Below are 26,197 nucleotides of genomic sequence, written 5' to 3'. Positions count from 1 at the left end.
AAAAATTTCTTACTAAAGTACTACTTCTGAGTACCTAACTCTAATTGGCTAGGTTTTGTCATCTATCATCATCTTGATGTTTCAAAGGCTTCCAATGAAATTTCAGGACACACTTTAGAACTCACAGGCATGCTGGGGAAGGAACCACGTCCAGATGCTGCCATTAAGGGATTGAAATAGCTATTTGTAAGCAGCAGGCTCCTAGACCTGTCTATAGGTGTAGTAGCTGGAAACTGTCAGCAGGTGGCAGTGGTTAGGGCACCCCTTTTTATGTTGAGCCTACCTTACCATTATTTTTACAGCTCTCGGTTATTCTTTTCTGCTGTGTGTTCAAGACCAAGTTAAAGTGAGACCTGTGTTAATAAACATTAACCTCTTGCTATCTATCAAGGCCAGTTAAGGCTCAAATGCAAATGAAGAACTCATGCAGATCGATGTCTAGCTCTATTTTCCTACAACACTGAAATTCTCTGCTGGGAATAGGTCTTGTGTTTAGCTGACATTGCAACTGGACCCTGATTTCTTTCTGAACTGCTGTCACACTCCATAGACAGCCACTGATTCTCTGGCTGAGCTTGGCAGGGCGTTTCTTGTCTGTGTCTTCACCTTCCTATCTGTACACAGGGCTAGCGTGCGATTCAGATTGTTGCTATGAGGATTGAGAATACATGCGTGGGCTGACCCATGAGGCTCAGCTAATATTTGTACAATGAAAGATGACAGGCCACAAGACCTCAGACTGGATAGAACAAGAGCAGGGATTTTGTAAAACTTGTGGCGAGGGTTGAAGCCCTATTTTGCATTTCACAACTCAAATTTTATCCCCGAAAGTTTGCCTGTGGCTTACCTTCTTTTTTTCTTCTCTTTCTCCACCTTCCCCTACTTTTTTTCTCCTTTTCCCCTCCCCACTCTTACTAAGTTTGCAAATCCCTGTTTCCAGCTGTACAGACATTATGTTTGAGAACTGAGATTTCCGCTAGGGACCAAACTTATCAAGTAGCCAGAATGTTACAGCGGTTGAATACTTGACTGTTTCTCTTTTAGCACATTCTTCGTTCTCTTCCAGAAAGTGTACTTCTATGATGGCCTCCAGGAAGCTGCATGTACCACAGTCGTGCCATCTGATGTTCCTACAACTGTAGCTCTCTTTGACATGCTGTAGCTAACGCTGTCAAGACGGATGAGAAGCCAGAGCAGCAGACCCTCAACTCAGCTCAGTCTTTCACAAAGTATCCCTTTGTGTCTTCTCACAGCGGCTTCATTTCTGACGAGCTGTTCTTTTTGGCTAACAGCATTTTCACTTGCGCAGCACTCTCTTTTAAGCTTGTCAACTGCAAGGATTACATTGTTTTGAGGTCTTTCTAAATCCAGAAGATTGAGTGGTCGTGTTTGCACGAGGCGGTGTTTTTAGAACCTAAAGTTTGAAGGACGTTGACTGTGAAAGATCAAGGTGTGCTGGTCTCCAAAGTGGAAAGTCGCCGCTATTTTCTGCCATAGCCCTCTGGCATTTGGAATTTCCCGAATCCTTGTCTCAGGTCAGCACTGGGTGGCACTGCTTTTTATTATTCCAGGACCTTTCTCGGTTGATATTCTGAGAGCAAGGGCGCTGGAACCCGGGCCTCGGTCTCCCCTCTGACCTCCCCATTCTGCGCCTCCGGTCCCAGCTCGCCCGGCCGCGGGGAGGCGGTCTGCTGGTCTCCAGCTGCGTAAACCAGACCGCGAGGTCCGGTCGCCGAGGCAACCACGCCACCTTCCGGATGGAGCCGAGGCTCACATTGGCTACCAGCCTCCTTTCCAAAACCAAGCTTGGGATGGAGCGCCCTGGTCGGTCTCCCGCAATGCACGTGCGGTCCAAAGTCCGCCTTTCCGCGGCCGGGATGCCGGACGGGCCCCGGGCGGGGCAGCGCCGGGAGGGACCTGCAGGCAGGGAAGGACCGGGGCTCCGTGCTCCACCGGCTCCGGCGAAGAAAAGCTCGGCGGCTGCAAGGCCACCTCCCCGTCGCCGCCAAGCTGGAGCTGCAAACGGAGTTCGGCGGTGCCGGGACCCCGGCTGCTGCACAGCGGCTCCTCCAGGCTTCGGGCCCGGAGCCTGCGCCGCAGGCAGTGGCGGCGCCCCGGACCGGGAGCGCACTGCGCTGGTTCACCACCGCGGTCCTGTATGCCACCTTCCTGGGGCTGGTGAGAGCTGGGGATGCAACCCTCTGGGCCCGAGGGGTTCCCTGCAGAGAACGCGGTGTTCCCAGTTGGAGTCTCCTCTTGGTCCCCTGCACACTGTCACCTTGGGTCACTAGCTAATCTGCCTGGGCCTCGGTTTCCTCATCTGGCACGCGGGCACGGCAGTAATCACGGAGGGCTACTGTCAAGTGGGAAACTGACTTTCCGAGCACGTTTTCCAATCCAGCTAACCTTCCTTCATGTCCTTGATTTAATGGGGAGAGCCAACAGGGTTGGCAGATCTCTAGTTACTGCTCTACCACATGCCAAATTAGCACACACAACAGTGATTTGTCTCGATTTTTTTCTTTCTGATGCCCTAAATTCGGTCAATCACTTAATTTTGCAACTGGGAAATATAAGTTCCAGGGTAAAAGTGAATTCCAGAGCACACAGCTGGTTAAGTGGTGCAGCCAGGAACCTCACCTACTCTGCTCCAATCCTGTATGAATCAGGACAACACCCTTCAATGTTTTTGTTGGAGCAAGATGCATGGCAAGATGTGCCTTAGCCAAAGCCCTGGCCTGCCCCTCAATTCAGCATTTGTGGAAATTTTCCTCTTATCACTGGATAATTGTGACCTAGGGGATCTAGAAGGGTGAGTCTTGTGGAGGGTCACTTTTATCTCTTAGCATCTCAGAGAACTGTAATTGTTTCTCAGAGTTTTCAGATTGGGGTGGGGGAAGGATGGAGAGAGGAATGAGAAAAAAAATCACTTTCCAGCCCATTGTGTGCCAGATCTTGTAAATTCTCAGAAGGGATGAAGGGCCCTGGTATGGTGCATCAAGATTCCATGTCTTTAGAGCTAGGCTGGCCTGCTCAGGAAGGGGACACAGCCTGCACTGAGAGCAGGACACTGCAATGAGAGCCAGTTATTCTGGAGATGTAGACAATGTACAACATTATTTTTCCTAAAGGGTGCAGAGAACTTCCTCGTAATCCTTTCTCCAGAGCATGTGAGTGCAGGAGCCTGCTACGCTGTAACACTCAGTTCTTGCTAGTGCATTATAAAGAAAAGGTCAGACAAGTTAATTTTAGCACCTTCTTTGGGCAAAGAAATGACTTGAGAACTTGGAAGCATCCCCAAAACAGTACAGATTCCGAATGCTCTACCCAGGAAGATGGCAGACAGTGTATAGAGACAGAAGAAGAAAGGGACACACAGAAAGAGTTTGGCAGTTATAGCTCATTCATCTTCTTTGCACACTCACGAGCAGCATGCAGCCTGTGACTACCTAAAACGTTGGCTGCTCAGCTATCTGTTTCACAAGCAGGCAGATTACAGTGCTGACATATTAAGGTAGGTTGCCGTTCCCCACGTATATAGGCAGATTCGGGCCAGATTTAATGTAAACAGTCCCTACTTTTGTTCAGCCTCCATTTTGAGAGGGCACTGACCCTTTCTGTCACCATCATAATTAACTGAGAGAGTCTAATTCTGTAGTTCACAATTGACAGTGACAGATAATTGGGATGATTCTTGGTGCTTTGTGTTTCTGTTGTGTTTGGTGTACAAAGGACGGCTGCATAGAAACACTTAGGACTCGAGGGCATACAACACACTAGGGAGACTTGAGAGTGACTTTCAGGAGATGTTGTATTACTGACATCTTGTACATCAGTAATATCCAGAAGCTAAAGAACACCCTTTAACGGGCATCTCCATGAACCAAAATGCTCTAAATCAAGCCATTCAAAGTTCACACCATAAAGAGAGCTCAACAGTAGTTAGTCCAATTGGTCATAGTCTTTGTTCAGACAGTGATATTGGCTAAGGACTGTGGGTGGCTGTAAAATGGCTTGATCCAAACAAGTATCCATGTGTGCACTTACAAGTCACAAGTCACAGGAACCTGGAGTCCCACTAAATGTGAAGAACAGAACACCCTGTAACTGCCTGGCCTACCACCCACCACTCAGGATGCTTGCAAACCAACTGCTGGTTGTTTCTGTGACCACGTCATGTGCTTCTTTCCTCCACTCCCGAGAACTTTCCTTAACATGTTCAGTGGTGGTGCCTAAAACACAGCACTGTTACCAGTCATTTCTTATATATTACTTTGTCTTTTAGGCTGGAGTTTGTGCCTATGGCCTAGTGCATGCTAGCATGTGCTCTACCAACTGAGCTAGACCTCCAGCTGCTCAGCCACCTTTTAAATTACTCTTTCTGTAGCTGTGAAATGAAGGGAAATTTAAGCACAGCATCCAGTTTCATCCAGGGCCACACACAAATCCATAGCAGCAAGGAAGACGTGTGTTTTTGTGGAACATAAATGTTTTCACCCATCTCTCAGAGAGCACTTTCTACCCTTCTGAACCTCAAGGAGATCTGGTTGTATACAGGTCCAAATTTTCCCCTAACTAGCCTGCTTGCTTCAGATTCCTTACAAGTGGCACCCCAAGGCTGCCAAGAGGGAACACCGGGGGAATCTTATTAGGAATTTTCCTCACTGGAAACTAATTTATCTTTCTCTACTTCAAGGTAGGTTTAATTTTGGATCCTGAGTGTTTTGACCTCTATGGGAGGTGTGGGGACTTGTAGGGAAATACTATTCAGAAAGCAGGAGTGAGTCAATTCAAAGAGTGAGATCTGAACCCCTGAGAAATCAGAAGTTCTCTGCAAACTCAACCTAGACTCTTGGGGGCCGAACAGTGTGCCACCTAGTGGCAATTGTGCAGAGGTCAGTTACAGTTCTTGGGCCATCGGTCTGCTTTACTTGGCAAGGTCCAGTGGGAAACTTAATCTTTTTTGTGCTCCTCTAATAGCAGGTTGTAAGGAGCATAACCTCACTTAATAGAAAATCGTTACTGGATTTAATGCAGTGACACCACGCAAGAATTTGCTTGTTTCCAGATAAAGTAATCGGCTGGCTTTGTACGTGCAATTTCTGGAACCACAGAACATTTTCTGCAGACAGCACTCAGCTTTTCTCTATTAGTTGGTGGTCAGGTTACTAATTGGCAAGGTCAGGGCACTATTTCCAGGGAGAAGAGAGCTTTGCACTTTTCCCTGGAATTTAAGGTAATTAATTGAAAACCCAGAGCACCATTGGCAGTAGTGAAATTGAATCCTAATTTAGGAGTATCAGCCTGCAAAGCCCACAGATGTTCTGATTTCTTCCTACAGCATTAGCCCCTGCTAAAACTATCTGGTAATTCCTTTTGCTTTCCTGTATGGCAAAGGAAGGAATTAGGTCAGCAGGCAATGTTGGAAAAGGAAAAGAAGACTTTCACAAGGACACGCAAGTCTTGGCAAAGTTCTGAACATATAGGAAGCACCCCTCATCAGCTTATCCCGAGGTCCCCAACAGTGTGCAGTTTCCACTTTCCTCCAAGTTGTGAGGTCCAGATCCAAAAACCAATGCCTTGAAATTTCACCACAGAGAAAAACGTGGGGTGACCCCTTCTAACAAAGTCAGGGATGGTCATTTGCTGGTGTTTCCACAAGACTCATTATCTGCATTTAGAGCATGAAATTTCTAGTTGTCCTCATGTGGTGGGACGGGAAAGGCTTCTTTTGCTTCTGGAAATGTTTTGGGATAATGTATTAAAGCCTCACAGTACTGAGTCAACTCAGAGTTGTCTGAGATACGTGAGAGGACACAGAGCCTCCGTCAGGAGGGGCTCAGGCTTCCAGCAACTACTTCGTGAGAGGTCAACCTGTGCTCTCCACAAACTGCTAACAACTTTGACTAAGGCACCTGATCAGTTTACTCGGCTTAGCCTAATCCGCTGCTGTGTTTGTGACACGTTATTTGACTCTCCTCTGACTTGTTCAGTGAAACTAGTACCTCTGACGCTAGAGGTTTTACTAGAAATGCCCCGCAATGAAAAGACTTTTTAGTCACCATGGCTTCTGTTGAGCATCAGCCTTCCTGCGTAGGAATACTTCTGTATTACCAGAAAATATCCACTGAAAGTGACAAGTGAAAGACATCTATCTAGACCTGAAGGCACTAGAAGCATAGCATTTCAGGTTTTTGTGATCTTACCAGAATAATGTTTAAAACATCTATCAAAGTAAGTAACCATTAGTTTTAAGCCTCTTTTTTTTTTTTTTTTTACAATTTAAAAGGTTTATGTCCCTAATCATCCATGAAGGGCAGAGCTTTTAATAATGGAAGGTGCAATGTAATTAGATTTGGGTCAGACCTGTATCAACCTTATAGAGGTCATTCAAATTGCATATCAACAATTTCCATATTGCTGACTTAGTAGGAAAATCTGCAAGTCATTTCCTTAGTATATAATTAATTTTTGTTGTGCTTGATGTTGGGTTAAACATCAGCTTTAGGTTTATGAGCCAGTGAGTCTGTTTATTAAGAATCCTTACCCAGTCCAATGGAGGGAGCCTAAGTTATCTGAAACCCACTCTTGACAGAGTCCTTTCCATGGAAGTCCCTGAGCATCAAACTGGCGGTGGCTCAGCAAAGTATCAGGTGAAATATAGACTTGCCTGTGAGGGACAAGACTTGAAAGAGCCTGGTTAAAGATCTGATGAGAATTAGTTACAATAGTGATTCGACTGTCAAGAAAATTTGGTTATTTTTGTTGCAGACAAATATTTTTTGAAATGAATTGGGTTTTGCTATACTGCTTGTGCTAACTCGAACTCCTGAGCTCATGTGACCCTCCTGCCTCAGCCTCCTGTTTCTCTGGTAGTACAGATGCATGGCACTGTACTACATTTGCATGTATTTCAAGATAACAATTAGAATTATGATGGGTTTTGTTATTATAGGATTATTAGATTTTTAGGAGTTTCATACAACTTATGAACATAGTCATAAGATATGAATATAACTGAAATGTTAGCATTACCCATTATTTGACAATGTTTCCCATGTAATTTAATGTATAAAATATACCCAGTTACCTTAAAGTCTCTCTTTTTATGAGAGATATTCTTTTGAGGTAGAGCATGAGCTTATCTTGAGAATCCTAAAATTAATTCAGGGTCAAGAAAAATCTTAATTTAGAATTTGAGTTTTGGAAGACCCCTCAAATCATCAGAAGTTTAAAACATTTATCAAAGCGAGGTCACAGGTCATTTTATATAGGATGTCATTAAACCAAAGTGATATTAGCCCTTCATAGGCAAATACAGAAAACTGCATGAAAGCTAAAAAGCCTTGGCTCTTTTCATAGAAAAGATTCTGTTTTCGTAGGTGATCAATAATTGAATAAAGACAGCACAGAAGAAATTAACAGTAAAACACATATCTTTCTTTCATAGGTCAATTGCTTCAAATATAAGGAAAAATCCTTTAAAACTGTGTTAGGAAATGACCAAATCCTCATACCCCAAAAATAAAGGAAATGCCTAAAACACCAACTCAACTTGATTTAAGAGAGGATGAAATTCTAGTTTTACTGTGTACTTTTGATATTAATTTTTCACTTTTTAGAAAAAATTACCACATAAGTCCTCTCTAATCTTAGCCATCTTTGTCACACTAAAGATCCCTTTCGCAGGTGCATCTTCTACAAACTTTCTGCAGTGTTCCTATGCATTCTTTTTTTTTTTTTTCAATGTTGGGGATTGAACCCAGGACATTTGCACTGAGCTGTATTCCCAGTCCTTTAAATTGTTTTTTTAAGACAGGGCCACCCTGGTCAGAACCCCACCTGGCAACTCAGGAGCTAGTCTCCTTATTTTCTCTAAAAACTCTCCTAGCATGAAACTTATATTACATAGAACTTTCTTTTCTCTTTTCTTCTCTTTTTTCTTTCCTTTTCTTTCTTTCTTTCTGTCTGTCTGTCTGTCTGTCTGTCTGTCTGTCTGTCTTTCCCTCTCTTTTTCTTTTTCTTCTATTACTGGGGTTTGAACCTAGGACCTTCACACTCAGCTCCACTCCCAGGGTTTTTCAGGGTCTTACTGAATTGCTCAGTGTCCAAGCTGGACTCCAGCTTGTGACCCTTCTGCCTCAGCTATCCAGAGAGGTGGAGTTACAGGCATGTGCCACCACACCCAGCCTCCTCACCTTTAGTGCCCTTAATCTCCCATGAACACTAGGATGTGAGCCATGTGAAAGTCACACCAGCTCTGCCAACTGGCAAGGCTCTGAATCCTAACCTCCGGAAGCCGTGTTCTGTCATAGTGCAACTTTGCAAGGTGGTATAAAGGGTATTTACTAGTGGTCCAGAATGTCCTTAATCTCTGTAATGATAAACAGTACAGTAGGAAATATTTTATCATGCCCCTTGGGTTTTGTTTTGTTAACCCTATGAATTAATTTTTCTTTGTACAGATACCTCTCAGCCCTAACTTTCCATTCATGATCACAAATTAGAGTAGTAAAATCATCTGATATCAGAAAACATCTTTTACTTGAGAATTTTTACCTTACTTTGTTTTGTGGTACTGGGGGTGGAACCCAGGAGTGCTCATCCACCGAGCTACGTTCTCCACACTGTTTATTTTTTGTCTTAAGAGAGAGTGTCACTAAGTAGCCCACACTGGCCTTCAACCTGGAATAATCATGCTTCAGCATGATTAATCAGGCTTCAGCCTCCTGAAGCTACTCAGGTATATCTCTTAGTGCTAAGTTTAACTCAACTTTAATTTTAACACACCTGGATTGCTTATATAATGAGACCACCTCATAGCCACCATAATTTATTTTCCTTACTGACAAATTTTGTACTGTACAGATAGCTTGACTCCTGTAAACCTAGTAGTAAAAGCTGTGTCTATATTTTATTAATGTTGAAAACCCTAAGATATGTCCATTTTACTTATTCTTATTAACCAAAGACTACTCAACACAAACTTGGATGTTACCTGTCTGTCTGTCTGTCTGTCTGTCTGTCTGTCTCTCTTTCTCTCTGTCTTTTGAGGCAGGATCTATCTATGTAGTTTTAAGCTCCCTAGGTCCACCTATCCTGGCCTTGAACTTGAAGCAATCCTCCTGCCTCTGCCTCCCAAGAGCTATAATCACAATTGTGCGCTACCATGTCTGATGTTATTTTGGAGACAATATTTCATTTATGTAAGCATGTCTTTTTCTGAGAGTCTGTTAAATAGAGCTGTTTTATGATTTCATTCATCAATATCATAAGCAGAGAAAAAAAGATAGCACATCAATATATAAACAGAAATGGATCTTATAGCTTTAATTTCTAACATTTTGGACATCAGCCAGGTAAAATATCAAACTCTGGGTTTTATCAAAAAGTACATGGACCCTAATTTTTTTCTAGCCAGTGGAGTAAAATTTTCTGTGCAGCAGGATAATCTATTATTTATAAAAAAGACTTTTAAGACTTTTTTTGTTTAACTTTCTGCAAAGAAGTTTGCAAAGAGGTGAACTTTGATTTGTTTAATCTTTAGATACCTCTGTGCAATAACGAAAGGCTGAGACCCACTGACTCTGTGTTGTTTTTTAATTACTTTGTGTTTTGGATTCTCACTCTTCTAATGTCTCTCTTAAGTAATGTCACCTATGTGCAAAATATCATCCAGGGCCACTACAACTCTAAAGTGTCCTTAATAAAGTTAATTCAATTTTTCAAAAATAAAAAAACATTCAAGGCCCATTACTTCTTCAAATAAATTTAGCTCGTATCTCAGAGAGTGGACACCAAGGTCCCGGGAGTCCCAGCTGCCTTAGGTTTGGAGGCACTGATTTTTATCAAGTACCTAATTGAGGCCTCACCCTGGATGCAATCCAGTTAATTGTGTGACCCTGAACTGAGTCCAGTATAAAAACGTTCAGAGAGCCCCAAAGACAGATTTGTGAGCTGAAGTAAAAGAGAAAACCTGCCTAGAACCCGCTGTTGCTGTGTGAGGTCAGTGGGCAGGAGGGGCCCCGGCTGGTCCATGTGATTGATCACACAGCCTCCCTGGAATTACTGGAAGTCTACTTCAGATACCTGATGCAAATCCACTAAAAGAAAAACATTACATAAATGCAGCATGCAGCGTGCAGCGTGGGGCTGACTGAAAGATTGGCTCATACGTTTGACCAAAGCTTGGCCATTTATTACAGGGAATACTCCTATTAGGGCACAGTTTGTCCCTATGTGAAGTTAGGTCACATGGTGGTACATACAGAGACAGCTAGGACCAAACAATTTAATGTAGCTTATCACAATATGTTGTCTTTGATTTAAGCTTTATTTGCAAAGTCATTTTGTACATGCATATGCAAAATTTTCTAAGGAAGTCTTGCAAACTGTACTCCTGATGTCTGAGTATTTTTTTGAAGAAAAATGTAGAATCAAAAATATTTAAATTATTTATCTTGAACATTTTGTGTTTTATTCAGAGGAAGGAACCATATGCACCAGAAATACTGCTGTTTTAACACCAACAAAGATGAGACTATTTTGATAATTTAAATTTTTGACATCTAAATTCTCATGTTATTACATGTAATACATTTCAAAATATAAAGCTATTTCAAAAATAGATTTAATGCTAAATTTTATTGCGCTGCACTTTTGGTCTTGGGAATGACACTCATGGTCTCACATGTGGTGTGTAAGCCCTGACATTCCCAGTTCCTGATTAACTTTTTTAAAATTTTATTTAAAAGGAAAAAGACAAAAAACAAAACAAAACAAAGCGGTGTAAGGGTACAAGTAATACAGAACTACAAAAAAAAAAAAAAAACCAGTAAGAAATCACCAGTTAATGGATTACATATTATCATCTTAGAGATAGTTGCTCAAGTCACAATACCAAAGCATACAAAGTAGACATGCAAACAGTGAGACTGCAAACAGTTGTGTTCAATGATCCAACCAAAAACATCAATATGGTCAGCTATTTAAAACCCCTAAACACACTTGCTGTTGTATCCTTTAGAGCTCTTTTTTTCTTTCTCTTTTTTTTACAACAAAATTTATACATTTTGGGTTTTATTACTCCTTAGTTCTTATTACTTTGGTGGGGGGAGAATAAAGTCAAATATGGCAAAACAAAGCTGTCAGTCAAAACCAAGGATAGACATAGCACATGATGTAAAAACAGAGTACAAGGTTATCAACAATGGTTACCATAATGTCTCTTGTTTCCTTAAAAAGAATTGTCTATCTCATTAGATATTATAAAGTTGAACAAAACAGTAGAGAACAAGACCAATAAAACTTAAGCATTGTAAACATTACAGGACTTCTAAAGGAGACAATAGTCAAACCAGAAAGGACATCTTAGTGAATCTTATTGCCTTTAAAGTAGTTGCCTATACCCTCAAACTTGATACTATCATACAGAATGAAACAGAGTCTAATCAGTCAAAACAAGATAGTGGGAGTATTACAGGACTTCAAAACAAGTTAATAGGAAATCAAAAAAAGTTACTATTATATATACTGCTATTTTTTTAAATTTTTCCCCTTAATTAAAAAAAATAACTAAATAATTTTTTAATGAATAAAGGAGAGATTGAGATAAAACAGGACATAACAATATAACAATACAGGTCAAAGCATGACTGTTTCAGCAACCTAGTGCTTCACCACCAAATAACCCAACTTAATAGTAGTTACCATAGTGTCTGTCTTTTTCCTTGAAATATTTGAATAAAACTTCATATACTATAGCTTCAAATATTTCCATATCAAGAAGCCCAGAATAAAGCCTTTCCAATTAATAAGTGAAAACTTTATACGGTATCAAGGCCACATAATGGAGAATCATGATTACCACTTTTTTTATATATTTGAATCACTACTTACATTAGGGAAACTATTTGGTATTCACACATGCGAGATTAATTTATTTCACTTATGAGTATGGTCTCAAGCTGCACCCATTTATTGACAAATATCTCAATGTGATCCTTCTTTATAGCTGAGTAATACTCCATTGCATAGAAATACCACAACTTTTTTTATCCATTCCGCAGTTGATGGACAATTGGGTTGTTTCCAAGATCTGGCGATTACAAATTGTGCTGCTATAAACATAGGTGCACATATATCACTGTGGTATGATGCTTTCAGTTCTTCTAGGAATATGCCTAGAAGTGGAATAGCTGGAATAAATGGGACTTCCAATCCCAGCTTTTTGAGAAATCTCCAGACTGACCTCCACAAAGGTTGTACCAGTCTACACTCCCACCAACAGTGCAGGAGAGTTCCTTTTTCCCCACAGCCTCTCCAGCATTTGTTGTTGTTGGTTTTCTTGATCCCGGCCATTCTTTCGGAGTGAGATGGTATCTCAGTGTGGTTTTAATTTGCATTTCTCTAATGACCAATGATGATGAACATTTTTTCATGTATTTATTTGCCATTTGTATTTGTTCATCTGAGAAATGAGTATTCATCTCAGATGCCCATTTTTGGATTGGATCTTTGAATTTTGGGGGTCTGAGTTTTTTTAATTCTTTATATGTTTTAGACAAGAGTCCCTTGTCTGAGAGAGAGTTCACTAAAATATTTTCCCAGTTTGTGGGTTTTCTTTTCTCTATGCTGGAGATTTCTTTTGACATGCAGAAACTTTTTAATAAGAAGTGGTCCCAGTTATTGATTCTGGGAAGTATTTCCTGTGCGGTTTGAGTCTTGTTCATGAATTCTCTACCTACTCCTATGTCTTCAAGGTTTCTACCCAATTTGTCTTCCAGTAGATTTAGTGTTTTTGTTTTAATATTCAGATCTTTGACCCATTTAGATTTTAACTTAGTACATGGTGATAGACATGGGTCTAGCTTTAGTTTTTGGCAAATGGAGAGCCAGTTTTTCCAGCACCATTTATTAAAGAGACTGTCGTTCTTCCAGTGAACCTGCTTGGCTCCTTTATCAAAGATAAGGTGGTTGAGTGTGTCTGTAGTTGTGGTTGTATCTTCTAATCTATTCCATTGATCTTTAGCTCTGTTTTGATTCATGTTGATTTTACTACTGTTGCTTTGTAGTATAGCTTCAAGTCAGGGATTGTGATGCCTCCTGCCTTGCCTTTGCTACTTAGAATTGCCTTTGCTATTCTAGGTCTCTTCTGGTTCCAGATGAATTTTAGGAGTGATTTCTCTAGATCTATAAGGTATGTTGATGGTATTTTTGTTGGGATTGCATTGAATCTGTATAACAGTTTTGGGAGAATGGCCATTTTCACAATGTTTGTTCTTCCTATCCATGAGCAAGGAATGTCTTTCCATTTTCTGAGATAATCTTCAATTTCTTCCTTCAGTGTATTATAATTTTCCTTGTACAGGTCTTTCACTTCTTTCATAAGAGTAATTCCTAAATATTTCATTTTTTTGCTTGCTAATGTGAAGAGTGTGGTTTCTCTTATTTCCCTCTCTGTGATTTTGATGTTCATGTGTAGGAATTCTATTGATTTCTGAGTATTGATTTTGTATCCAGCTACATTACTGAATTTATTTATTGTATCTAAGAGTCTTTCAATGGAGTATAGGGGGTCTTCTATGTAGAGTATCATGTCATCTGCAAACAATGATAATTTAGTTTCTTTTCCTATCTTTACCCCTTTTATTTCTCTCTCTTGCCTAATTGCTCTGGCTAGTACTTCCAGTACTATATTAAATAGGAGTGGTGATAAAGAACATCCTTGTCTTGTGCCTGATTTTAAAGTAAAGGCTTTCAATTTTTGGCCATTTAGTATGATACTGGCTGTTGGTTTGTCATAAATGGCCTTTATTATATTGAGGTAAAGACCATCTATTCCAATTTTCTGTAAAGGTCTTATCATGAATGAATGTTGGACCTTATCGAAGGCTTTTTCTGCATCTATAGAAATGATCATGTGATTCTTACCTTTGGCTTTATTGATATGGTGGATTACATTTATTGATTTACATATGTTGAACCATCCTTGCATTCCTGGGATGAATCCCACTTGGTCATGGTGTATAATCTTCTTGATGATTTGCTGTACCCTATTTGCCAATATTTTATTGAGGATTTTTGCTTCTGTGTTCATTAGGGAGATCAGTCTATAGTTCTCTTTTTTAGTTGGGTCTTTCCCAGGTTTTGGTACTAGAGTAATATTTGCTTCCAGGAATGACTTAGGAAGGATTGCTTCCCTTTCAATTTCATTGAATAGTTTGAGGAGTGTCGGCATTAGGTCTTCTTTGTATTTCTTGTAGAATTCTGCAGTGAACCATCTGGGCCTGGACTCTTCTTTGTAGGTAAGGACTTAATTACATTTTCAATTTCATTAACAGAGATTGGGTTATTCAACAGTGTTACATCCTCTTGATCTAGCTTTGGTACTTCATATGTTTCTAAGAATCTGTCTATTTCTTCTGTGTTATCAAACCTTTGAGAGTAGAGGTTTTTGATATAGGTGTTGATGATCTTCTGTATTTCTATTGGGTCTGTAGGGATTTCACCTTTTTCATTCCTTATTGCATGAATTTGAGCTTTTTCTTCTCTTTTTTTAATAAGGTTGGCTAGGGGCTTATCGATTTTGTTTATTCTTTCAAAGAACCAACTCTTTGATTCGTTGATTCTTTGGATTGTTTTCTTAGTCTCTATTGCATTGATTTCTGCTCTGATTTTTATAATTTCCTGTCTTCTTTTGCCTTTGGGCTTGACTTGCTCTTCTTTTTCTAGCTGTTTGAGGTATAGCATCAAGTTATTTATTTGTATTTGTTCTGTTTTCCTGATGTGGGAACTCAGTACAATAAATTTTCCTCTGAGGATGGCTTTCATTGCATCCCACAAATTCCGGTAAGTTGTATCTGCATTTTCATTTTCTTTTAGGTATTGTTTAATTTCTTCTTTAATTTCTTCTGTGACCCACTGATTACTCAAGAGTGTGTTATTCAGTTTCCATGTGTTTCCGGGATTTTTGCAGTATCTTTTATCATTAATTTCTAATTTCAGAGCGCTATGATCCGATAACATGGAAGGGATGATTTCAACTCTTTTGCATTTGTTTAAATATGTTCTGTGAGCTAATATATGGTCTATTTTAGAGAATGATCCATGTACTGCTGAGAAGAATGTGTATTCTGATGTTGTTGCGTGGAACATTCTGTATATGTCTATCAAATCCATTTGTTCACAGGTGTGATTCAGTTCTGTTATTTCTTTGCTCATTTTCTGTCTGGTTGATCTGTCCCTTGGTGTCAATGGCGTATTAAGGTCTCCTGTTACAATTGGGTTACTGATAATTTGAGTTTTCATTTCTGTTAATAGTTGTTTTATATAACTGGGTACTCTGGAGTTTGGTGCATATATATTTAAGATAGTTATCTCTTCCTCTTGGAGTTTTCCCCTAACGAGTATGTAGTGACCTTCTTTGTCCTTTATGGTCATTGTTGGTTTAAAGTTCACGTTGTCTGCAAACAGAATGGCTACTCCTGCCTTTTTTTGGATTCCTGCTGCATGAAGAATTGTTTTCCATCCTTTGACTTTCAGTCTGTGAGTATCCTTCTGGGTTAGATGGGTTTCCTGTAAACAGCATATGGTTGGATTTTGTTTCTTGATCCATTCTGCTAGTCTGTTTCTTTTGATTGGTGCATTGAGACCATTTACATTAATGGTTATTACTGTTAAATGCTGGTTTATTGTTGACATGTTATCTCTCTGCTGTTGCATCTTTATCTTTCTGTTCTGTTTAATTATCTGCTTTGCTTAGTGGTTTTTTCCTTTGTGTATTTAAACTGTCTTTCAATGTTTTTTGCAGGGTTGGTTTGGTGTTCATGAAGTTCTTCAGCTGTTCTTTGTCATGGAAGTATCGTATTGCACCATCTATTTTGAATGATAGTTTTGCAGGACACATCAGTCTAAGTTGAAAATCATTTTGCTTTAGGATCTGGAATACTTCATTCCATGCTCTTCTTGACTTTATTGTTTTTGCTGAGAAGTCTGCTGTGATTCTGATAGGTTTGCCTTTATAAGTGATCTGTCTTTTCTCTCTGACAGCTTTTAATAATCTATTCTTGTGTTGGATTTCTGGGATGGTGATTATTATATGCCTGGGTGTAGTTTTATTTTGGTTATGACTATTTGGAGTTCTATATGCTTCACTGATCCTGATGTCGGTTTCTGATCTCATGCTTGGGAAATTTTCAGCTATTATTTCTCTAAATATCCTCTTGACATCCTTTATGTTGTCTCCTTCTTTTTCATTAATCTCTATCATTCTTATGTTATTTATCTTTGCATCATCTTGCAGTTGTTGAATTGTGGTTTCCTGATTCCTTGTTATTTTTAAAAGATCTTTCCTTTCCTGTTCACTAGCTGCAATCCTGTCTTCAAGGTCTGAAATTCTATCTTCACTTTCATTGAGGCGGTTTTTACAACTTTCAGTGGAGTTTTTTATTTCCTGTATATCTCTGTGCATCTGCATTATGTATTCTGTTTTTTCTTATATTGCTCGTCTAGGGATTCTATCTTTTTGTTTAGTTCCTCCAATTTTTTAACTGTGTTTTCTTTAGATATATTCAGAATCTCTTTCATTTCTTTTATCATTTCTTCTTTTACCTGGGAGATTATTTTGAGTTTGAATTTCTTTAAAGCTTCCTGGAGTTGCTTGTTAATTTCAGTAGCTATTGTGTCCAATATTTGAGGTGAATGGCATATATTTTCTTCTATATACATTGCTTCTAGGGTTTCTTGAGATGGGCTGGAGGTTTGAGGTTGTAATTTGGTCTTTTGTTTTGTCATTTTCCTATATTTCTGTGTTTCAAGTGTTATTTGAAAGCTTCCTCAGGGTCTGTTGGAAATCCCCTTCTATGTTCGCAGCTTCTGACACTCTGGCACCCCGTTACCCCAAGCCACTGGGCCTGTAGAACCAATGGCCCTTTTCTGCCTGTTTAGAACTCCGTAGTTCCAGATAAGCTGGGCTTCAGGGACACGGTGCGCCCACCTGCTTGTTGGAAGCTCCACAGTTCTCCACGCACAGCCGGGATGGGGAGGCGGATATAGATGCCTCAAACCTACTTATCCACTTTACTGCACCCAGAAGCCTGGAGGGTCCCAAACGGTCTGGGCTTTGGGCAGAGTGCACTGAGGACTTACCACAGGCTGCAGGGCCTCTAGAACCTGCGATGCTCCCCTACTTGCTGAGATATCCACAGTCCTCCAGACACACGGGGAGGCGGATACAGGCACCCCAGATCTGCCCAGCCCCTCCTCTGCACACCGATGGTGAGGTGCAGGAGTCCCAAATAGGCTGGGCCTGATTAACTTTTAATACAGAACAATCTTAGGCTATTATTCAAATGGAAAACAAAATGCAACCAAGAGCCAGAAGGATTAAGTGTATTTTTTAAATTGAGGGTTTTGAAAAGAAAAATAATAGGCATCTATAGTTCTACTAATATTAGTACCGTAATTTTTCTTACTGTGGGTCTTGAGGTAATTCTCTACACTGTCCTGTAACGCACTCCCCAATTTTTTTCGTCGTGTACGTAAGTCAGACGCATATCATTTTGTTTGTAACAGCTTTCGTCTTCACGTTTCAGGGATTGATTGCTGCTGTACTGGGACCCACGTTTCAAGATTTGGCAAGAAATGTGAACCAAAATATGAGCAGCCTTTCTGAAATATTTGTGGGTCGTGCTTTGGGATATTTGGGTGGCTGTGCCATAGGTGGGGTTCTTTTCGACCGTATGAATCACTTTTTACTTTTAGGTAAGTAAATAGCAATTTCACTCTGTTGACTTCCAGTGTGTTTTCACCTTGGTTGTCCCTAGGAAAAACAGCAGCCTGCAGAATGGCTGGCTGATGAAGTGGGGGCCTTTAGGTGACCTCCGGAAAGCTGGCCTCCTTGTTGTTGCTCACTTTGGGAGTGAGAGGGCATCTGTGCTATGTCCTCAGGAAAGTTGGATTAGTGGTAAAGTGTGTGTGTGTGTGTGTGTGAGATCCTCAGCCTGCCCAACCTTCACTGTAAATCAGGGAGGCATCCAGGGAGCCACTCTGTTCATCAGGGCAGAGGGCAGCTGTCCTGGAGCCACAGAGATCAGAATAAGCTCCTGGGAACTGCCCCAGCCCTACAGCCTCTGGATTGAGCATGAAGGGGTCCAGAGCAGTGAGGGACTGGCAAGGGCTACATTTCTGCTCCTGCTCCCCCATACCAGTGATGATCCCTAACTTCTCTCCTTCTCTCTGATTATAAATTGTAAAGCTTTTAACATATTTTTTAATAAAATGACATTTTAAAAAATTTAGATTAGTGTGATAAAACACCTAAGAAAAGAGAATAATCTATTATTGCTAGTGAATAAAATACCCTTTGTATTTCACATATGTGAATATAAATGTGTGTATAGACATATATGCACATGTATTCAAATGTGTATAATACAATTTGTTGCAGGTGTGTTATATTCACATGAATCTATACACATGTACAAACACACATGTACATGCAGATGTGTACACTTACATGTATATGCACACGTGTAGGTATATACACCTGCATGTATATACACACATGTATATGCACATCCCATGCATGCCTGTATACACACATAGTCATCTATATTCATGCATACTCATGTGTATATGTGCACATACACACATGCATGAAAGGTCTTGAGGAAGAACCTGGGGCCGTGTGCATGGCATGCAAGCACTGAGCTACGTACATTCTCAGCCCAGCACTATATGTCTTATATTTCTCCCTCTTTTTTGAAAATTAAAATTTTATTACCAACTACAATAACTCTATTTTCTTTTTGCCTTTTAAATAGTACCTCAGATCTAAAAGTCTTTTTCAGTTATTAACTGTGAAATGTTTAAGTGAATAATTTGTGGCCTGTCTCTTTTGTTGTAAAAGTTCCTTTGTGATATAACTTAGAGTTTTATTACTAGCAGTACTATAATGGTCATGGTGATTTATCATTTATGTCATGGTACTTTATATTTTGTAGTCCATAGAACTTACAAAAGCTTTAAAGGAAATAACCATTTGTACAGTCTACAATCTTCTGAAGATATCCGAATGTAATCTGACTGTATGTAGTATATTTGAAGTCTCTAGGTTTACTTGACCCAGGAACCTGATGAATACTGTTTCTCACAGCTGACGTTTGCCTTTCCTTCTCAGGGCTGTCGATGTTGGCTAGCTCAATTGCTCAGTATCTCATTCCTCTTTGCAAGACAGCAGCATTACTGATTGTCATGATGTCTGTCACTGGTGTTGGACTGGGTGTTCTGGATACAGGTTAGTGAACCCTGCAGTATCACCTGGAACACTACTAGGAAAAGTATAGGAGAAGATATGAAGCTGTCACTTGCAAAGCTCTTGAGAGACCCAGATTTATTACATGCTCATGGGGTCACCCAGTCAGAATCATCTGGTAGCTCCTCCTCTTGCTAATTAGGGCGTCAAACTCACCACTATGAAGTGAACTTAGGGGATTTGGTTCTGTGGGAGGTTTACAGATCAGGACAGGGCGGGATTCCCTCATGGGAATAATTATAGAGCAAGTGAGAGGGATAGAAGGTTATTGTTGCAGTGCAAGAGGAAGCGGTGGGTTAGACATAAATAGGAACCACTATTTGGCTGTGAAAGCATAGAAACAACCACCCAATTAAGAATGTGCCCCCGTTATGGAGCGAAGAAAAACCTGGGCATGCGCTACTTTTTTTACTTTTCTGTCTTTTTCTCACTCAGAAATTCCTGCTCTGCTGCCTCTTCTGTCATGCCCTTGAAAATCTGATAAATAACATAAGAGACATTGGCTTCCCTTCCATGCTTTAAGTTATTGGATAGATTCTGGAAATATTTTACAGTTTGGGTTTAGTTTGGTTGCAGAGTTACAGGGTAGAATTATATATGTCTGTCTGATAAAAAACAAGATAGCTACCACTATGAAACTGTGGCCTTTCATCTTCTAGGTGACCTGTTTAGGGCAGATGCTGGGAGGTGTTTTTATTTTTTGTCATAGGCACAGCAGAATCCTCCAGGGTTTGACTTCCTGAACATGTTTTGCATCTGTTATATACACATATAGGTAACCTACAGCTCTTATATTTTCTAATTTGTAACCACCCATGTTGGCATGGGGGAAACTGAAGCAGCTGGCTAGTTATATACATATATGTAACAGATGCAACACACACACACACACACACGTGTTATGTATATATTCCAAAAGTGACTACCAATCAAAATCATAGAAATCATTGCAGTAATTTGTGGTAATGTGGCCACTATCTAATAATGAAATGTTATATACAGTAAGTCTGGTGGCAGTGGGCTAGAGGTCTTCAATCACAGAAGTGATTGAATGTTTGATAACTATGAATATTATAATGCTCAGGCCATGTAATCACTGTACTTAAACTATTTCCCCATCTTTCCTTGATAGGTGGGAACGTCCTTATCTTGGCTCTATGGGGGGACAAAGGAGCCCCACATATGCAGGCCTTACACTTCAGTTTTGCCTTGGGTGCTTTTTTGACTCCTATTCTGGCAAAACTGGCGTTGGGGACAACAGCATCACCTGAAAACCACACAGAGCCTGACCTTCACCCTGCAGCCCTCAACCGATCTCCTGAAGCCGACCCAGGCCTTCTGTTTGCAGCGCCTGATGACTTGAACTTACTGTGGGCTTATGCTGCTATCGGCACTTACACCTTTGTAGTTTCTGTCTTCCTGTTTGCTCTGTTTTTCATGAAAAGCACAAAGCACAAAAAATCAACAGCCTCTGCTCAGGAATCTCGAAGAGCTAAACATCACAGGGCCCTGCTCTGCCTCCTTTTCCTCTTCTTCTTTTTTTACGTTGGAGCTGAGGTAACCTACAGCTCTTATGTTTTCTCATTTGCAACCATCCACGTTGGCATGGAGGAGAGCGAGGCGGCTGGCTTGAACTCCGCCTTCTGGGGGACCTTTGCAGCCTGCAGGGGCCTGGCAATCTTGTTTGCCACATGTTTACGGCCTGGAACCATGATTGTGCTGAGCAACACTGGAAGCCTGGTGTCATGTTTATTCCTGGTGCTTTTCGACAAGAGCCCACTCTGTCTGTGGATAGCGAGCTCAGTGTATGGGGCCTCGATGGCCGCCACCTTTCCCAGCGGTATTTCTTGGATTGAGCAGTACACGAGCATAAGTGGGAAGTCTGCGGCATTTATTCTAGTTGGTGCTTCCCTAGGGTTGATGGCTACTCCTGCAGGGACAGGAATTCTTCAAGGACTATTTCCAGAGTTTCCAGTAGTTCTGTACATGTGTTTGGGGTCAACAATTCTCATTATAGTTTTATTTGCTGTGATGTATAAATTAGCCACCTTTTCTGTCTACAGCAGGGAAAAGAAAACATCAAGCATGAGATCCAGAAAGCTTTGCCTCTAGTTCAGGACTAGGAGGAAGAAAGTGAAGCAAGGATGTGAAAAACACAATGAGATGGCTTTGGAAGTAATTAAATGCGTCATACAATGGCGCTTCTATAATGTGCAAACGTCTAGAAACAGTTTAATGGCAGCCACACCTGAAGTCTCTGATTAATTCCTCTCAACTACAAAAATGTTTGAGTCTTCTCCATCTAATGTTGGAATTGTCCTTTGAAGTACTTTGTCAGAAATCAGGACAAAAGGAACTTAGGGAAGATGGATTACTTACTGATTTTCTTGAATAGCCACTTCCAAAGAGGCCAGAGAGAGCACAGCATTATCAGATCTTCTGCATGTTTTGTAGATCCAAGTTTCTGAATCTTTCTCTAGTAAGTGCTAAAAAGCTTTGAAGTGCTTGTCACTCCCACAGACTCTCACAAACCACCAAATGGTCATAGTGTAGGATCTTGCATGAGACCAGTGTTTGACATGAGGCAGATTACATAATATTTTAAGACCTTTGTGTTTCAGCACATACAGAGAAATCGTTTGAGTCTGATGCCTAACAGAGCAAAACCCATGGAGAAGTAGAATGGATTTGCTAAGCAAATTATGAGACATTCATAAGCTGCCTAGAAAGTTGGATTTAGTTTCATAAAAGAACATCCTTCCAAGTAGATGTTTTAAAGAATTGATTTGCCCTACCTATAGGATTGGACTAAAGAATGGTAATGATCAACTTGGTTTTTGATGTCCATGAAAAGAACACAGCAGCACCCCAAACACTGGGTTTCCAGTCATGCCTCTGCCTTCTGGCTTTGTACCGAGGCACCTTATGTAGACTTCATTTACTTCAGCTCCTGGTCTGTGATATTAGACTATGATGATTTCCAAATTGAAAATACATGTTTTATAGTCATATGAGCCATCCCTAGAAATCAGTGTCATTGCCAGCCTGCTCCCCCTTTCAACTGAGAGGGAAAAACAGAATAGCTTTAAGAATATGCTATTAATTATGAATATGTGCCAATTTAATGTTCTTAGTGTTTAATATTTTATTGGTAGTTTTAAGAGGAATGTATTTTAATGTTGAATTTGATCACTGCAATATATACATGTTCCCTAGACTATTTTGAAATCAAGATGTCTTACAATAAATGATCATATAACATTGTGACACTGAACTGAAACTTTTTGTAAACATAATTTTTTGCAAATATAAAACAATGTTGTCTTTTACAGTATCTTAGAATCAGCAAAATACCGTAATGTATTGAATTAATGAAGAGTATACTTTTTTCTAAAAAAAAAGTTATATTGATATGCTAATTTTCTCTGTACTTATGTTCAGACGTGACTCACAAACACTGTGTTCTGATTTTCAATGCTTTCATGGAATCACTACATAAATATTGAAGCTATAAGGAGAATTCCTCGAGGCCAAAGACTATGTGAAAAGTTGGGACTGAGTCTTCCTGTTCAGGCTTTGATCCTCACTGATTTTGAGGAGCAGCACCATAAGCACAGTGAACCAAGCAGAATGTTAGGGTTACAATAGGACACAGTCTTTTCCAGAGATTACAATGTGTGTGCCACTCATCATGAGAAGCTCTTTTTCTTCCTGAGTTTGAAATACTCGGGAAACAAAGTAAAGATGCGAAGGTGGGTTGATGGCGTGGGAAACAGAGTCGACAAATGACACTCCATCTGAGCGTGGCACATCTAGTGTGGCCATTCTTTGATAAATGATGAGAACTGACGATAGATTTTGTTTACTTCTTCCAAAGTTTTATGCTGAATAATATCTAATTTATACCTGATTGTATTATGTTTAAGAAACCTAATTTCTATAAATTTGCTTTTAAGAAAAATGGCTTTGGCTTGTCCTAAGTTAAGTACAAAATATTTCTTGGCCACTGCCTATTCTCCTTATACTTCCATTACGACCTTGGTTCATGTCACCAGCTTTGAGTGGGCTGGTGGGGAAACTGAGGGCAAAAAGTCTGCTGCTCTTGTTGCACTGTACTCTTCCCTTAGCTTGGCTTGGGAAGTACCTCTGCTCCATTTCTTGTCTTCCCTCAGGCCGTTGTCCACTGGGAGACTTGATATAAGAAGGAATCTCCTATCAGCATCTGCTTTTAGAGGGTAGAGGATGGAGCAGGAGAGAATAATGGTAATAAGTCCACAGCACAACACTTGGAAATTCACACTGGAATTCACTAGGTTTCACAATCCAAAATGTGAATGGCCATTGTGTTAGCGAGCATGGTTACTGTAACAAATAGCTGAGATCATTCAGTTATAAAGAGAAAAGGTTTATTTTGGCTCATAGTTTTGGAGGGTCTAGTCCACAATTGCTTGGCTCCAGAGCTTTCAGGCCTATGGCATTACAGTGCATCATCCCAGCAGCACAAAGAATAAAACCATTTGCCACACATGTGGCCCTTGATTTCTTTTTATTGCTGCTAATAATGTCACCATCCTGCCCAAAAGTTCACACATGCTCTGTATCTGGTAAACCTACCAAGTTTTAATGTCATCCTGGTCTATTCCTGCTTGTTTTTTGTCAATGTTGCTAAAACCAGCCAGTAAAATTCATGCCACTGCCTGAATGTTTTGCTGCCTTGAAACCTCCACCAAGTAAACTAATTCGTCTTCTCAAAGCTCAAACTCCACAAAGTCTAAGGGAGCAGACACAGTGCTGCCACCTTTTCCTCCCTCGTGCATCAAGGATGTCCTTTAAGCCCAACTCCCAGCATGGTCCTCATTTCTAGCTGAAATCTCATCAGCTCTGCCTTTACTGTCCATGATTCCATCCATGTTCTGGTCTTTTGAACCCTCCCCAGGATCACCCTGTAAGCTCTACTTACAACATTCTAGGCTTTCTCTCCTTAAAAATCCAGATTCCTCCCCACTGTTAGCTATAGGAACTGCAAAGGGTTGGGGAGGGAACTCAGTGATCAGGAGCATGCCTAGACATAATTTCTTGGTACAACTTTCCCGTATTAAACAATTTCCATTACCTGACTAATATCTGAAATTATTTATAAAAAAGAAAAGATGTGTGTTTACAATTTTGGTGGTTCCTGTCCATGGTCAATCCAAAAGTCTTTTTGCTTTTGGGCTTCTGAGAAGGCCACACATGATGGGATGGCTGGGGAGTGCGTGGCAAAAGAAAGCCATTCACCTCACACCAGGAAACAGAAGAGAATGAGAAAGGGACAGAGTTTCTTCCATTCTCTTCTATCCCGATTACATAAGAGGCCTTGTGGTAGGTCTGGTTCTCACAGGTTCCACTACCTAGAAATAGCACAACTCTGGGACCAAGCTTTTAACATATGCACTGAGGAGACATAAAAATTCAAACTATAGCAGCTATATGTGATCGTAGGCATCATGAAAGCTTGAATGTGTATTCCTATGTTGGGAGAAAAAGATTTATTCTAATCCTAAGACGTAATATTAATCTAAATGGTCAGTTTTTCAGTGTTTGTTGATATGCAAGTTACCCAAGTTTTCCATCACAGAGTAATAAATAACCACAAATTTAGCAACTTAAAACAACATACATGTATTTATTTATATATTTTTGCTGTACTGGTGATTAACCCCAGGGCTCTCCAAACCATTTCCAAAGGATCCAAAACTATTTTTTAAGTATATATTATTTTTTAAGTAGAAGCCAAGAAGAAAAATTCTTTTTTATTACCTTCATTGCTACATGATCAACAGTTCACCGTTTATACACCTTTGTACCACATAACAAAGAGCTCAGGTGATGTGTGGCACATGTGTGTGATCCTGGCTCGTTTAGGAGACTGAGATAAGAGGATCAAAATTTCAAAGCTATCAGAGCAACTTAGCAAGATTCTGTCTCAAAAAATAAAACTAAATAAGAACCAAGCAGGAACAACAAAATAAAATAAAAATTTGTATGAGTAAAATATTGATGTAAATAAACATTGATACTTGTTAAGAAAATATTCTTGGTCATTAGCTATTTCTTTGATTTTTAAAACTGAGATTGGCATTTCTCATTCTGAAATTATTTGAAAATATTTTCAGATATTTGACTTTAAGTGCCCCAAAATGATGGCTCTGGGTTAGAAAATAGTAGTATTTTCAATTCATACAGATGTTTTGGAAATGTCATGTGACATCTTGGGCCTTGTAGCTTCTTGACAATTGTTTATGATCTAATTTCTAAATTTAGCAGACTACCAAACATCTATTACTATCTGGATGTCTTAGTAAATGTGTTGCTGAATAATAATCTCCTAATGGACGTAATTGCACATATAATTGTGTTTCAGGGTGGAAAGGATTTTCTAAATGGCACAACGTGGTGAAACTTTCCCTTCTCTTCAGAGCCTCTCAGCCGGAAGCCATCATTAACATATTTAAAAATAACCAGAGTGTAATGCAGTTCATTGCTTCTACCTTGGATTGTGATTTGGGTGTCAGCTACCTCCCCAGGGCTCCTTATACTTTAGGGATGAATCTTGCGGAAAGATACTTTTTAAAGTGAGAAAGTTGAGGCTGAGAGTCTAAATGACACGCTGTCCTCATCTTAACAGTCACAACAACCGATATGCCAGGTGTCCTTAATCGCTGCCATCTCTCCTCTGAATCACCTGAGGTTACAGCTGTGTACTCTGATCAGCCTCCTGCCAGGAGCTCTGGGCGTAGTTTGGCCTTTTCTGGGTCCTCTTGGAAAGCCTTGGCACCAGCCAGGAGAAGAGAGGATTTCCTGCTCCCAACAGAATATGTGGTTTCCACTGGGGCTACACTC

The 26,197-nt window shown here is 40.1% G+C and overlaps 1 protein-coding gene across 2 annotated transcripts; it reads left to right on the top strand.

Annotated features, from left to right (window-relative positions):
* The first annotated feature begins 476 nt into the window (after positions 1 to 476).
* LOC100718474 (sodium-dependent glucose transporter 1-like) lies at positions 477 to 25,362 on the top strand. Of its 2 annotated transcripts, none has more exons than XM_013149005.3 (4): positions 477 to 1,535; positions 17,595 to 17,763; positions 19,181 to 19,297; positions 20,448 to 25,362. In XM_013149005.3, exons 2-4 carry the CDS (start codon positions 17,658 to 17,660, stop codon positions 21,425 to 21,427), a joined length of 1,203 nt encoding a protein of 400 aa, XP_013004459.1. In that variant the 5' UTR covers positions 477 to 1,535; positions 17,595 to 17,657; the 3' UTR covers positions 21,428 to 25,362. The 2 variants fall into 2 exon arrangements, with proteins under 2 accessions (XP_013004459.1, XP_003466525.2); XM_003466477.5 differs by lacking the exon at positions 477 to 1,535 and adding an exon at positions 1,851 to 2,178 and having other exon boundaries at positions 20,448 to 25,361.
* The last annotated feature ends 835 nt before the right edge of the window (positions 25,363 to 26,197 follow it).

Source organism: Cavia porcellus, unplaced genomic scaffold, assembly GCF_034190915.1.
Source record: "Cavia porcellus strain 051 isolate PalLab524CR breed Dunkin Hartley unplaced genomic scaffold, mCavPor4.1 scaffold_7, whole genome shotgun sequence".
NCBI classification, from domain to species: Eukaryota; Metazoa; Chordata; class Mammalia; order Rodentia; family Caviidae; genus Cavia; species Cavia porcellus.
Note: the sequence above shows the minus strand (reverse complement) of the source record. Positions and strands in the feature narration are given on the sequence as shown.

Coding starts and splice junctions, on each gene's coding strand:
- LOC100718474 (XM_013149005.3), top strand. CDS start 17,658: ATGAGCAGCCTTTCTGAAATATTTGTGGGTCGTGCTTTGGGATATTTG. Junction 17,764..19,180: donor GAATCACTTTTTACTTTTAG/GTAAGTAAATAG, acceptor TTTCCTTCTCAG/GGCTGTCGATGTTGGCTAGC. Junction 19,298..20,447: donor ACTGGGTGTTCTGGATACAG/GTTAGTGAACCC, acceptor TTTCCTTGATAG/GTGGGAACGTCCTTATCTTG.